The 15,995-nt window shown below is 39.9% G+C and overlaps 1 protein-coding gene across 1 annotated transcript in view; it reads left to right on the forward strand.

Annotated features, from left to right (window-relative positions):
- The window catches only part of LOC101541044 (fatty acid desaturase 2-like protein FADS2B), a 44,728-nt gene that overhangs the window by 20,938 nt on the left and 7,795 nt on the right, over positions 1–15,995 (forward strand). The window contains exons 5-8 of the mRNA XM_055143763.1: positions 357–554; positions 2,290–2,391; positions 11,745–11,870; positions 14,315–14,375. Coding sequence (XP_054999738.1) covers positions 357–554; positions 2,290–2,391; positions 11,745–11,870; positions 14,315–14,375 — 487 coding nt within the window. The remainder of the gene's footprint in view (positions 1–356; positions 555–2,289; positions 2,392–11,744; positions 11,871–14,314; positions 14,376–15,995) is intronic.

Consider the following 15,995-nt stretch of genomic DNA (forward strand, 5'->3'; position numbering starts at 1 on the left):
AACCCAGGCCTTACCTGTGGGTTCATGCCCTAGCATTGCATGGCCCCCTGAACACAGCCAGAACAAAGACAGCAATCAGAAAACATTTTGAAAAAAAAATAGGCACAAACCTTAAACTTCTTAAGTCTGAGAATAGTCAACAAATCACTGTTCTCTTCTCCAGAGAGAATAACACCCAAACCTTTTAAAAGGTTTTGTTTGTTCACTGCCTCTTACTTTTAATTCTGCTATTAAGTGTACAAATAAATTTCTCCTCTGAAAAGTAAGCAGTATATAAAATCAATACAATAGACCATGATGTATGTGTGCCTGTCCCCTAAAGTAAGTAATTTTTTCTTTGAATATTTATTTCACAGGCCCAGTTGATGGAAGATTTTCAAGAATTGCGGAAGTCATTAGAGGCTATGAAGATGTTTGATGCCAACTTGGGATTCTTCTTCCTCCATTTTGCCCAGATATTGATTTTGGAAGCCCTGGCTTGGTTAATGCTGTGGTATTTTGGCACTGGATGGGTTGTAACAATATTCATTTCTCTTCTCCTCACAATTTCTCAGGTGAGCAGGTATCTAAATTGGTACAACAGCTTCAAGAGATGCATCATAAATTCTCTGTCTCTCTCTCTGTCGCTCTCTCTCTCTTGAATAGATATTAGCAGTTGCCCTATGCCTTTTAGAAAGCTATCCAATCATTGTCTATGATGAGAAAGTTTCCAATCTCTCTGGGGACCCAGTTCTCTTGTCTGTAAAATAGGGTAGACAATGTACTAGGGAGAACTGAATGTCTTCATGTGTATAACATGTATACCAGTTGCCTAGCATAGCAACTGAAAATTTTTTGTTCATGACTGTTGTACTATGTCCAGTTTTATCTGCACGAATTCAGTAACTGAAGTTTTGTTCTCAGCCAGCTAACATTCCTCTTTATCTTTCATTCATTTGCACACCAATGTTTATCAGTGAAGCATTTCATTTATTCTTCAAGAGCAGAAACTATAACTTAAAATATAAGAATAGTAAAGTAAAGATCCAGGGTCCAGGAGATCATACAATGGCTAGGGCATACCTGGACTCAATCCATGGGACCATTAGGCTGCTAGCATCATTAAGAGTATCCCTACGATTACTGACCACTGGGGTGGTCCTGGTGTCCCTGGAAATACAAGCCGAAGAAGCTTTCTGTAGCATCCTCTGATTCTTGCTTTGAACTGCAGTCCCAGTTGGCCAAGACCTCTGGTTGGTCAAGTCACTGGGACTCCTAAGTTGAGTGAACAACACTTCAGAGAGTCTCCTCCCGCATATGAGCCTAAAAAAGAAAGTATGAATTCCACCACAAATGACAATCAGCCCATGGCAACAAAGTGCAGTTGACAAATTTTCATTTAATGAAGGATGAATGTCTCATCATGACCTTTGGTGAGCACAATAACAGTGTAGACATGAAGGGAAATGCACTCACTTCCTGCCCTTGAGTAGCAAACTATCTGGCAGTGGGGATTGATGTTCAAATGTATCTTCAAACAGATTAGAGGGCAGAGTGGCATGGAGAACTGGGAGAGGAATAAGCATGTACTCTTGGAGCAGAAAAGTATTTCATTCTTACGGGAACACTCAGAAAATGTTTCATTAAAAATTCAAAACAGTGTGTTTTATAGATATCGGAATATTTCATGTTAATTTCTTTTCTTAAAAAGCTAGTTTACTGTATTCCTTGAAAAGTTACTCTGGGGAATAAGAAAGGAAACAAATATGTTTTTGGTGTTTTAACAGAAGCCAGCATTTTGCATGCATTTACATTATACAACGGCTTCACCAAGAAGTTATTATTATCAGTATTATTTTTTATTATCATTATCACTTTTACCAGATGAAGCTAAGATTCCAAGCAACTGGCAACTTGTCAAGATATCTTAAGCTATTGATAACTTGCAAATAATACACGATAAAAGTTGCACAGAGTCCAAATCTGCCTATCTCCACAGGACAGACTCTTTGCACTCTACAACTCTCATACATTCAAGACGTATTTTATTTACCATTAAGTTATATCCTCTACCCACTCGCTTTGAAAGATTTCTTGACAATAAGCAAGGACATTTTAGGCGCAAGAACCACATCCATGGAAATACCAAAATGGAAAAGAACAGGAGAGGAAAATCAAAAGGAAGTGTATCTAATTTCAGATAAGATCTCCCACTGTTCTCCGATGAGCTCTTGAATTGTCTGGGAACTCTTTTCTGAAATTTTTTCCTCAACTTTCCAGCTTCTCTAACAACCACTTCATCTCTCCTAGGCTCAGAGTTCATTTTTGCAGCATGATGTAGGACACCTTTCCATATTTAAGAAGACCAAGTGGAACCACCTAATGCACAAATTTGTGATGTGTCATCTCAAGGTACAGGATGTTCAAGGAGTTTAATGGGATTATTTTGTTGCTTGTTTTGATTTGGGGGCCATACCTGGCGGTACTCAGGACTTACTCATTATAGATGGTGCTGGGGAAGCTATATTTGTACCAGGGACCAACCAAACCCAGATAAATCACACACAAAACAAGTGTCCTACCCACTGTACTATATCTCCAGCCCCCTACTGGGATTCTTAAAGGTTATTTATAAGTATATGCATTTATAGCTGTAAAAATTTTGTGCACACCCACAAATAAAAAGATATTAATGTGCAATACAACATTATGATAGAAAAAAAATTAGAGTGTCTGTTGGCTTTATTTAAAAAAATTGAATCACCATGAGATGCACAGTCCAAAGCTGTTCATGGTCAGGTTTCAGTCATACAACATTCTAACACCCATTCTTTCACCACTGCACACTTTTCACCACCAATTTTTCCCTCTGCCTACCCCCATCCCACCTCTGTGGCATAAACTTCCCTCTTACTCTGTCTCTGTCTCTCTGTCTCTGTCTCTCTCTCTTTCTGTCTCTCTGCCTCTCTGCCTCTCTGTCTATCTCTCCTTTTGGGGTTTGCAATGCAGTACTGAGAGGTTATCATGTTTGTTCCTTTACCTAATTTCAGCATGCAATTTTTATCCTGAGTGATCATTTCCAACTATTTTTGTCATAGTGGCCCCTTCTCTATCCCAACTGCCATCTTCCCCAGCACTTGAGGTAGGCTTCCAATCATAGACCAATCCTCCTGGCCCTTGTTTCTACTGTCCTGGGATATTAGTTGCATGTTACGTTTTTTTTAATATCCCACAAATGTGTGCAAAGATTCTATGTCTGCCCCCCTCCTACTGATTCATTTCACTCTATGTCTATTCATCTATAAGCGAATCTCATAATTTCATTTTTCCTAGCAGCTGCGTAGTATTCCATTGTGTAGATGTTCTGTTTGCCTTTTTGCACTGGCAGAAATTGAACCCAGAGTCTCACACATGCAAATTTGAGTTCTACCTTTGAGCCACATGGCCCGTCCTAAATTAGAATTTTTAATTTGACAAGTAAATGTTTATTTAAAGTCTAATTATTTTCTTAAATCAAAAATAAATTTGGCTCTAAAAGACCAAATATTTGTGTCTACAAAATCAAATTATGAGTGGGAATATTCTTGGGAAGGATCTAGATCTTTTATATGGGAATCTAGAAAAATCCATCAAATCTGAATAGTCCAGGAAGCATGACGATATAAAGAAATAAAGGGAAAAGCAAAGTAGAATAGAGAGCAGTGAAGAGGAAATGAAAAAAGTGAGTAAGGAAAATCGAATAGCTGTGTAAGAATCAAAAGGTACAAAATCCAGGCTTTTGGACAAAGCAGATGGTGCAGTAGTTGATCTTATCACCTGAACATACTAATCTCCATGAGTGCCAATACAGGGTACTATGGATTTTACACCTGACTTTATTACAAATCTCACACTTTGCCTATATAGGCTTTTGTTTCCTGCAGAATTTTAGAAGTGGTTCCATCTGTCATAGTCAGCCCTCCCCCCAAAAATATTAAATATACTGACAATATTACTATCTTCAGTTTCGATGAATAGAACACCTTTATACAAAATGATGAGTGAATCATTACAAGTGCTTATGGAAAGGAGGGTCCTTTTTTGTTATTTTGAGTCTTTATGAAAACAGTTTATATAACATGCCTTCGAGTCAAAAAATGACTATATTCCATCAAATAAAATGTGAAGTTTTCTAATTAAAAAAAAAGAAAAAGGAAAACTCTACACCCATCTGTCAGGTGTACTGCAGCAACTGGCAGCATGTCCAGCACATAGTGGGTCTTCAGCAAGCATTTGTTGGATGGATGGATGGATGGATGGATGGATGGATGGATGGATGGATGGATGGATGGATGGATGGATGGATGGACAAATCAAGGCAATAGGTCAGAGCTACTAAGAGTATATTTGAGCCCCGGCTCCTACTATGTTCCCATGTGATATCTTGGATATGTTACTCTCTTTCTAGTCCTTAGTATTTTCATCTGTAACATTGTAAGTCAAACTTTTCTCTGCTTTCCTCAGACAGTCTAGGATTTGGCAACTGTGTTTGTTTGCACAGACAGGAAGAAATCGCTCTGAGCCATCCACTAAGCCAAATTCTTGCATTCAAGCCAAAAACATCATAATAAAAACTCAGAGCCTAGTTGTTTTTCCTTAACACGACACTTTTGCTTGAATCTTAGGCAATACTTAGAATCACCTATTAGGAATCCTGTTTCCAGTTGAGGCTTAAATACATTAAATCACATGGATGTGGATTCATATTAAAAATATGTCTGTACCCAAAATGGTGAGAATGAATAAGATCATTTCACATGACGAGTTCATTTAACCAGATATAATCTCTATTCCCTCCTACTAAGACAGTAAAAAGAATGGTGGAGTCAGATCAGCAGAATTTACTGACAACACATGAGAAAGGAAGAAACAAAAATTAGACGAGAATGTGTTAAGTATCAGCTTCCGCACAAGTCCCTTTTGACAATTGTCTACAGGCTCCCGGGAGATGGGAATCATAGCATCCCTAATTTACGGTCAAGACTGATAGTCACAGGGGCTCAATACGTTTTTCAACCCATGTTCCTCAGCTGCTAAACCTGAGCATCACACAGACTCTAGCGCAGAGCTTCTCCCTTCTGGTTCATGAAGATCTTTAGGAAAACTCTATGCCCATCTGCCCTCTCTAAGCTAGAACTTCTTGGCTTTGTTCTACTTACAGCTCCCCTTCAGCTGCAACACGACTGAGCACTGTCAGAAATACATCAGAACTCCTTAGGCAATTAACTTTGAATTCAGTTTTGGTCACTGAGCATTCAGAAGCCTTTTACTGCTGCCAAATTTTTGTGCCTGCTCAGTCCCAACCATGCAGTTACACAACCTCACATGGGGTCATGACCCACAGCCTAAAGAGTTAGCGTCTAGATGTTCTGATCTAATCCACCTGGGGTGGGGTTGGGACATTAGCCATTTTGAAAGCTCCCCTGCTGAGTCTAAACTTCAACTTGGATTAAGAACAGATTGTCTAAGAGCAACACTGCCTCCTTTGGCAGTCACTAATTAGCTGAGTTACTTTGAGGAAGCTGCATAATGTCTACGAACTTCAGTTTGTTCAGGTGTCAAAAGGAGATCAACGGGGCTAGAGTGATAGTACAGCAGGGAGGGCATTTGCCTTGCATGAAACTGACCTGGGTTCAATCCCCGGCATCCCATATGTTCCCCTGAGCATCACCAGGAGTTAATTCCTGAGAGCAGAGCCAGGGCTCCAGTCCCGGCATCGTTGGGTGTCACCCAAAAAGGAAAAAAAAGAAAGAGAGAGAGAGATCAGTAATAGAGATGTTTCAGGGTAAGATGTACTGTTCATGTGTTATGCATGAATGACGGTGAGCATTAGGGAAATTCCTGTCATAATTAGCTGTTACTAAAGTTAGGATCAGTCTTTGCATCGTCAAAGCAAGAAACCGGGGTGGAGAGATTGTACAGGGGTTGAGGTGCTGGTCTTGCATGCAGCTGACCCCAGTTTAATTCCCAGTACTACATATGATCCTTTGAGCCCTGCCAAGAAGACCCCTGAGCAGAGAGTCAGAAATAGCCCTTGAGCACTGCTGGTTATCCCCAAGACAAACAAACACACAAGCAAAGTGAGATACCAAAATTGAAGAAAAATGTTTAATTGTGATGCTACGAAGAAGATATTTGGAATTACCTCCTTGTATCTGCTCTGTCCAGTTGAACACAACGAGAACTCATTAGAATAAACAGCTCAGGGGGCTGGAGCAATAGCACAGTGGGTAGGGCGTTTGCCTTGCATGTGGCCAGCCCGGGTTCGATTCCCAGCATCCCATATGGTCCCCTGAGCACCGCCAGGGGTGATTCCTGAGTGCATGAGCCAGGAGTAACTTCTGTGTATTGCTGGGTGTGGCCCCCCCCCATAAAAAAGCAAATAAAAAAAAAAGAATAAACAGCTCAGAGTTGGATCTGGACAGGAACTCCTGATGAGTCTGTCATACTAGATAATTAAAATAAATAACATATTGTCCTTTCCTGTGACAGGGTTTGTTTAACAAAAAATTGCTGCAGACACACTCTTATGCCCTCTGTCCTCCAGGAGTAGGTCAGTAACATGTTTTTGGAGTTGCTCAGAAATCACGATCCCAGAAATACAGCAGAGGTTTTTTGTGTCATTGTGAAATTCAGGTAATGAATGAGTCCTTCAGCCTTCTCTGTGTTTTAAGGAAGTCAGAGAAAAAGTTAGACTGATCTTCCCTGGAGACAATTGGCAGTTGATTTGGCTCTGCTGTTCAGAGTTTTTCCCATTAGCCTTACTTTAGCTGGTCACTTGTCACTTGTCATCCCGTTGATCTTCGATTTGCTCGAGCTGTCACCAGTAACGTCTCTATTCGTTCCTGTCACGTGCTAGTGTAGCCCAGTGGTATTTGCTCGCTCCAGCAACATGAAGAGCCTCAAGCCGTTCATTCAGGGTTTTGAAGAAGAAGTCTGACCATCTTGTAGGTGGGCGGAACAACCGGTCTTTTGACATCTCCTGGAATCTAGTCGGTAACAGCTCTAGTCCAGCGGTCATCTCTAAATCGCATTACGTGTCCGGCCCATCTGATTTTCGACGCCTTGGCAAATGAGACAGCATCACCTTAGCTGGTGCTTTATTTTTTCTTTTAATTTTTTATTAGTGAATCACCGTGAGGTACAGTTACAGACTTACAAACTTTCATGCGTACATTTCAGTTATACAGTGGTCAAGTGCCCATCTCTCCACCAGTGCCCATTTTCCACCACCAATGGTCCCAGTTGGTGCTTTAAAAAAAAATTCTGCTTTTCACATTTGTCATAGTCCCCTGCCCTCCCCTCGATATAATATATATCACTGTATCACTGTCACCCTGTTGTTCATTGATTTGCTAAAGCAGGTGCCAATAATGTCTCCATTAGTCCCTGTCACATGCTAGTGTAGTCCCATGGCATATAAGGGGCTCTTTCAGGGTCAGGGGAATGAGGACCATCAATATTACTATTTATTACTGTATCAATGTATCACTGTTGTCCCGTTGTTCATCGATTGGCTTGAGCAGGCACCAGTAACGTCTCCATCGTGAGACTTGTTGTTACTGTTTCTGGCATATAGAACACGCCATGGGTAGCTTGCCAGGTTCTGCCGTGTGGGTGAGATACCCTCAGTAACTTGCCAGGCTCTCCGAGAGGGGCGGAGGAATCAAACCCGGGTCGGCCGCGTACAAGGCAAATGCCCTACCGCTGCTCCAGCCCTTTATATGTTTACATATATATATATATATATATATACACACACACACATATACATATATATATCTTCAGAAACAATTTTGCACTCACTGAAATGAATCAAATCTGGATGAATTATGAATAGAATGGGAAAATAGGAAATGGCTGTAAAAACAAATCAAATGCACTCTGTGTTTTCGCAGACAGAATCAGTGATTCATGAACAAAATGAATATAGGTTTCAACTAAGCACAGGAGAGAAAATTAATCCCCTGAGAAATGTCTTCCCCTGTGAAAAGGAAAAGGTGGGTGGAAGGGGAGGTAACAAAGGAAATTACAAACAGCAACATCCCCACCTTAAACACGCATCACAATCTTATATTTCAAAACTTGAATTTATGTCTGCTTACCTTTCCCTGCACTCCAGAAAAAGCACAGAATGAGATTCACCAAGATAGTCATTCATTTTATTTCTTGTGCCAAAATATTTATATTGGGGTTTTGAGTATTTCTGCAATAAATTGCAGAATAAATTGCAACAAAAAAATAGGCCATGAAATATGTACATAAACATTTTGGATGCCTATGCAATACAAAAATCAAAATACATTCCTCATAGCATATCTTCCAATATACCCTCATTCCAGTAAGCTTATTTTAAAAGTTATATGAATTATAAGTATTGTTCTAGGTATAAAGGGGGATAATATTGGAGATTAAGATCTTTGAAAATCTTGTCTATGTCTGTTTCTATGACATCCTAAAACATTGAGTGGGGCCTACATCAAGCAGGATTCTTTTCCCTGAAATCTTTCTAGTAACTTTATCCATTTTACAGATGAGGAAATTGCTCAAGACCGCACAACTAGCAGATGGGTTCAAGAGGTTTTAGGTCAAAGAACTGAACTGTTTATACTGTACCAAGAAAACAGATTTCTCTAAAAAAGGAGGAATTGCTGAGGGAAGGCAGTTCCTGTGTGGAAAATGGCACAGGGAGCCTAAATTTCATGTAGCTAATAATCTCCTCGTGGCCCTCTCACTATCTCCAGTAATAAGTGGCTTCCTGGTAGAGGGGGCCCAGGAAGAACCTGCTGCTTTAGATTATACCCATAATTACTCTGACTGATATCATAAGCTCTGAGACCTTGTGTTATCAAGATCTGTTCCTGCTTATCACAAATCAAAACATGTCTCTCCCAGCACCAATTACCATAATTATTCCTCACCTTGTCTAGGCCCTGGTTTCCCTCCTTCTACCCACCGGTTCCTTGTCACAGGGGAGGAAATTTCTCAGGGGAGTAATTTTCTCTCTCTCTCTCTCTCTCTCTCTCTCTCTCTCTATCTCTATCTCTGTCTCTCTCTGTGTGTCTCTATCACTGTTTCTCTCTCTTTTCTTTCGGGCTTTATGATTATGCATTCTATTCTTACAACCCATTTTAACCCAATCACCTTCTAAGTGCCCAGTTGCCACAGTGACTAGTAGCTACTATACTGAACAATGCAGATCTAAACATGAAACAACCACTCGTGAAATGTTAACTGTAGCACTGTAGCACTGTCGTCCAGTTGTTGGTTGATTTGCTCAAGCAGGCACCAGTAACATCTCCATTGTGAGACTTGTTGTTACTGTTTTTGGCATATCAAATATGCCACAGGTAGCTTGCCAGGCTCTGCCATGTGGGCAGGATACTCTCAGTAGCTTGCCGGGCTCTCTGAGAGGGACAGAGGAATCGAATTCGTATAAGGCAAGCGCCCTACCTGCTGTACTATTAAAACTACCACTAAGGTCTAGTCTTCTGTAAGTGGTTAACAATTGTGGAAAAGAGAAGAAAGCTAGATTTCAGCCTCAAAGAGGCTAGATAATTTGTCCAACATATACAGCAATATTTATGCAGCTTATATATGAAGCTAGTTTGGTGTATAAAGCCTTTCAGGTTGCGTGTAAGCCTTTGATCCATTAAAAATCTTCATTTTCTCTCAGAAATATTAAAAACCACTAAAAGACTAATAAAAATTATTCAAGCTTGGCAATAACTGGATATTATTCATAGCATAAATTCATTTATAATTTTTAACTAGAGTGCTGTCCTAAAATTATTTTAATTGAAGTAACAAATACATGACATTAGTTAGGGGTACAGCCACGCAAACTATCACCTGTGTATACACACCTGTGTACACATAGCTGCCATCATGGTCATTTCTGTCCATCACATACAATTGATATCTTTTACCTGAGTTACTCATACCCATTTCTCTCTTCCTTTCTAGAAGCACTCTTCACTCTTTTGTTTTTGTAGCCTAGAAGTCTGAGCATAGGTTTGTTTTGTTATTTGTTTGAGATTTGTTTGAGGTTTAGGACCACATTCTGCAGCGCTTACGACTGGTTCTGTGGTAGTGCTCTGAGGAAGAAATCATGAGCAGAGCCATGGATTGAACCCCGGTCAGCTGCATGCAATGCAGGCACTTTACCCTCTGTTCTGTGTGTCTGGCCCTTGTTCATTTGTTTTGCACCTTGATCTTCCACAGATGAGGGAATTCCATGATGTCGTGTCTTTCTCTGTCTGACTTATTTCACTAAGCGTAGCACTTCCCAGTTTTATCCTTGAGACAAATCAATACATGGTAGGATTTCATCCTTTTTCAGTAGCCGAGTAGTATTCCCGTGTGTGTGTGTTTCTCTTTGTGTATGTGTATACTAAAATATGTGGTTAGATCTACATGCAACTTCATATTTTTAGTTTTTAAATTTTTTTTTATTTTATAAGGTAGTTCACAATATTTGATTACATTTAATATTCAAACACCAATCCCACCACCAACACACCTTCCCACCACCATATTTGGGATGTTTCTATCCCAAACCCCAATCCCTGCCCCAAATCAGAACTGAAGTAATATATTTTGTATTGTTTGTTATGAAAAACCACTGAATATGCTACAAAAAAGTATTCATAGAGGAAAGAGTGTAAAGGTTGTTCTATTTTGTCAGGGGCCCTTATGACCTCCTGTAAGATATCACTGACATGTTGTTAAAGGTTGAGCCTTGTAGGGGGCCGGAGCAATAGCACAGCGGGTAGGACGTTTGCCTTGCACTCGGCCGACCCGGGTTTGATCCCCGGCATCCCATATGGTCCCCCAAGCACTGCCAGGAGTAATTCCTGAGAGCAAAACCAGGAGTAACCCCTGAGCATCAATGGGTGTGACCCAAAAAGCAAAAAAAAAAAAGGTTAAGTCTTGTGAACTTTCATATATATATATATATATATATGTAAATACAGATATATATGTATATATAAGTTTTCCTCTATGATTGGTTGCTTACTATTTAAACCCCATCCAATGTACTGCGGAACTCTTGGGCAACTCCATATTTTTAGAAACTAAAATATTTTTATTCTCAGTATTTTTCTATGAGATCATTAAAGCCTGATCATAAAATACAGTTTGCCCTAGGACATCATTTCAGATCCATGAAATACTCACTGAGATTGGAAACTTATTTATTCCCCCAAGAACTAATCTCAGTCTTGAGGCTTTGTTGATAGGAAAAACATTCTCTGCCCCACCTACCATCAGACACTTTTTAATAAGAATCAAAACTCAGAAAAGTAAAAAAAAAATATCCAACAGGTTTTTCATGGTCAGTCGCTTTTGCCCATATCTGTGTTCCTAAATCAGAGAGTGATTTGTGTCATAAGCTTTATGGTCCCCCAACCAACGAATCATTTTTGTGACCTGGCAGCAGGGGTCACTGTCACTGTCATCCAGTTGCTCATCGATTTGTTCGAGCGGGCACCAGTAATGTCTCTCATTGTGAGACTTATTGTTACTGTTTTTGGCATATCCAATACGCACGGGTAGCTTGCCAGGCTCTCCGAGAGGGGTGGAGGAATCGAACACTGGTCGGCTGCATGAAAGGCGAATGCCCTACCACTGTGCTATCACTCCAGCCCAGCAGCAAGGGTAAGTCTGAAAAGTTCAACTATTTTGTTTTGACCTTTGATCTCATGAGCCTCTCTTCTCCTCAGGGTCTATCCACAAACTGGTGGAATTTCCGACATTTTCAACATCATGTCAAACCAAATGTCTACCCCAAAGACCCAGATATTGATGTGGGGCCACTTTTTCTACTTGGAGAATTGCAACCTGTGAAGGTATGTTTAGCGGTCCTGGGCACTTGGGAGGGATTCTTGGAAAGAATCAGCTGCCCTGATTAAGAAAGATCAAACTAGAGACACCAGCTTCAAAGATCCAGAGCGGCTCTCCTTCCGGAATACAGAATTGAAATAACTGACTCTCACATTGTAAGAATTAGAAGGAGATGTGGAGTGCGTGAGTTTACAACCTTACAAGGTCATTTAGTCTAAAATCCCATGATAGGAAAGTAAGACAATCCATGTTTCCCTGCCTGTGAAATTCTAGTGATCGGTGGTTTCTTGGCAGTGCCTGTCATTATCTTTAAAGCAGCCCAATCAGATAGGGAAACTGTATGACTAAGGTTGGCTATGACTCTCAGCGTTTAAGAAGAATTTGGAGACAGTCACTCTGCAGAGAGGCCAGCTTACTCATTAAGCTCTAAATCACAGACATTTAAATATCTAGTTCTCTCAAGTAACTCTAGTTCAGTGAGTGCTGATAATTTTAGTTCTTGTTCACAGTAGTTCATGTCTAAATGAGGCACAGCCCAAATCTTTCTAAGGCACTTGGAGATCCTACCTGATAAGAGCTCAAACAGAAGAAGGAGAAAGTCTAGAATTCCTCTCGTTGATTCTTTTAAACCTCATCAGGAAAATTAATCACCAAATTTATTAAGAGTAAAGATTTTTTTAAATGTATTTATTTTTTAATTGAATCACAGTGAGAGATACAGTTACAAAGTTGTTCATGATTGGGTTTCAGTCATATAATGCTCCAACACCCATCCCTTCACCAGTGTACATCTCCCACAAGAGTAAAGATCTTTCTGTTTGGGGGCTGGCGCGATAGCACAGCGGGGAAGGCATTTGCCTTGCACGTGGCCAACCCAGGTTCAATTCCCAGCATCCCATATGGCCCCTTGAGCACTGCCAGGTTTTAATTCCTGAGTGCAGAGCCAGGAGTAACCCCGGAGCATCACTGCGTGTGACCCAAGAAGCAAAGCAAAGAAAATAATGATTGTTTTGCTTTGTTTTGTTTTGTTTTGTTCTATGGCCATTACCAGAGGTTATCAGGGATTAGTCCTGGCTCAAGGATCACTCCTGGCAGTGCTTAGGGAGCCATATGTGGTGCTGGGGATCAAACCCTGTTCAGTGGCACACATAGTACCTTACCCAAGGTACTATCTCTCTGCCCAAGAGTAAAGATTCTTGAGCTAGAGAGAAAGTATAGGAGGTAAAGCACTTGTGTTGCATGTAGCTAACACATATTTGACCCCCTGGGCCACACAAAGAGATACCCCCAGCTCAGAGTCAGGAGTAGTCCATAAGTACTGCTGGCCCAACCCCCCCTAAAAATTTTTAAAATAAAATAAACATGCTTTGCCCTGATTTACTGACCATCTTTCTATCACTTTTTTCAAATATTTCTTCATTTAACACTTGATTAAATCTTTGATGTTGCATATTCTGTGCACATACTCTTAAAGACTTAGAGTGCTCTCCGGGAGAATACTCAAAGCACTCAAAACTGAGTACTTAGAGTACTCAAAATTTGTCCCTCAAGTGCCAAGCACCTTCCACTTACTCTCCTTTCCCTATTTATTAATACTTAAAAATCTGGTAGTTTCAGAGTTATTGAAAATATCTATTATTACTTTTCACTGTTACATATCTTTTTATTTATAAATAGAAGAAAGAAGCAATCCTACTGTCCAAAGATTTCTCTGTAGAAGAGAAGGTATCAAAAGAGTTGAAAGAGTAAATGAAAAAAAAATATATTGACAGCACCTGAATTTTCATTCAGTCATTCCATAAATTAAATCATTAATCCAGCAAATCACAGGCTAAATTATCAAAGATATGCCCATAATATTTATCATACTTTAGAAGGAGCAAATCACAGCTTGAGATCCATGATGAAACCAGGGAGAAAAGACGGCAGGAAGGGACTATGCCTATAATATTTATCACATGGTCATTCAATTGGTAGCTCATCAAAACTCCTACTGACCATTGAACTAAATCATTCATGCAATAATTATCCACATTTAATTAAAACCCAAAAGAGGTCATCGTAGCCTCCTAGTTTTGCTTCTTCTGAAAATATCTCAGTTTTGACACCAATGAACTCTAATCAAATGGCTTTCCCATAGAGATTCTAGTCACACATTACACCTCATACACATACAAACAGATGACCTTGAATGTACTCACCATAAATAGTGTTTCTTGGTTTTTTTGTTTTTGCTTTGTTTTTTATTTTTGGGTCACACCCGTCATTGCACAGGGGTTACTCCTGGCTCATGCACTCAGGAATTACTCCCGGTGGCGCTCAGGGGACCATATGGGATGCTGGGAATTGAACATGGGTCAGCCACGTGCAAGGCAAGAGCCCTACCCACTGTGCTATTGCTCCAGCCCCAGAAGTAGTATTTCTTATTCAAGTCTTACTCTTTATTTAGTACGGCAAGAAGAAAATTAAATACATCAACTATGAAAAGCAGCACCTGTACTTCTACCTGGGTGAGTGTCCTTGGGGTCTTAGTTCTTTTCAGCTACTTTCTGATAGCCAACAGTGATGTCACTGGAATTATTTCACAGACACAATCTGTGTCTTATCATGACTTCAGATGGAAGTAGCAAGTCTTCTTTTAGACTCTCAGTGTGTATGTGTGTAGGGGGGTGTTAAAATTCAGAAAAGAAAATGGGATTTTTAGCAGGCATTTCAGTGATTCTGGGTACTGCACAGAGGAGCCATCAGGAAGGTAAAAAAATATGTTGTCAACCAAGATATCTTGTAGATAGCTCTCCATCCTGGGAATATTAGATACTGTTGAGAAAAAAAATGGTGTTTGTGTAGGGAGGCAAGAATGGGGAAAGAATTCTGAAACACTACTCTCAAGATTTTTGAGAGGGGGAGAATAAAGATTCTAAATAAAAGGCATTTAAATATCTTCACGTGGAAGAAACCTGTTTCCATGGCTTCCAAACAATCCTAGATTGTATTTTAGTAGATAGAGCCACATACACATAATCTGAATGTGGGTAAGGGTTTGAAAAAAAAAGAACAAGGAATTTAAGATAATTGACTGTTGTTGTGACCAGTTTTTTTCAAAAGAAAAAAAATGCTTTGCTCTTAACTCATGATAACCCATAAATAAAAGTTTCTTGCAACCCCAAAATATGTTTGTAAAAAAAATGCTTCATGAAATAAGGGAAAATCCCAAGCATTTTCTGTAGATTAGTGGTTTCTGATCATGATAAATGTTGGTCCCAGTGTTGGTCTTAAAGTGGGATTAGCACAACAGAAAGGGAGGGATGGTAGGGGCATCAGGGAGTAGAAGCTAGAGATACTTACAGTATCCAGCTACATAGAGGATAGCTCCAAACAATAATGATTTTTCTGGTCCCTCATGCTAAGGCTCAGATACTATTGCCAAAGACTGATGCCTACATGTTGGCCACATGGTCTGTAGTATGTTTGATCAGGATAGCCAGATCACTGACCATCTCCTCCCCTGAATGGTCAGAATACAAGGAATGAAGTTATTGGTGCTTCATTTTAAAAGGTAGCTGATCCCAAGATGCACTAGATGTTTGTTCATTAAGAAAAGCCATTGATGCCTCTTTTCAGCATTCTCCTCCCCTTGACTATATTGATGCAATAAGCCTTAAGATTATTTATGATACATGAGTGAATGGTGTAGAATCACTGCAGAAAGCCCACCTCACCGATAACACTGCCTTCAGGAGCTGTCGTATTGTTTCTTTTCCGTTCAGGTACCTAAATTGGCATTTCAGATACAAATAAATGAGTCTTACTCAAACGTTCAAAGAGAAACCACAGCTGGACATTTGGTAAAGGTGGCGAGAAAAAAATTGACTCAGACTAATGCAATGGAGGAGAATTTTCAGTGAAAACTGGGTTTAACTCTACTTAAACAAAAAGTGGAGACATTTGAAATAGTGGGGCATGCTAGTAGGGAAATCCAGAAAGATGGGGAAAATAGGGAGAGTTATGATTAGGCTATCTGTATCCATTTATGGGTATAAGATTCCTCTGATCCATGGCACTAGGAGATAGGCCCTATTCTTAATGATTACATCTCCAAGGGATGGTGGTGATGTCTTTCAGAATGACAT

Source organism: Sorex araneus, chromosome 6 (assembly GCF_027595985.1).
Source record: "Sorex araneus isolate mSorAra2 chromosome 6, mSorAra2.pri, whole genome shotgun sequence".
Lineage (NCBI taxonomy): Eukaryota > Metazoa > Chordata > Mammalia > Eulipotyphla > Soricidae > Sorex > Sorex araneus.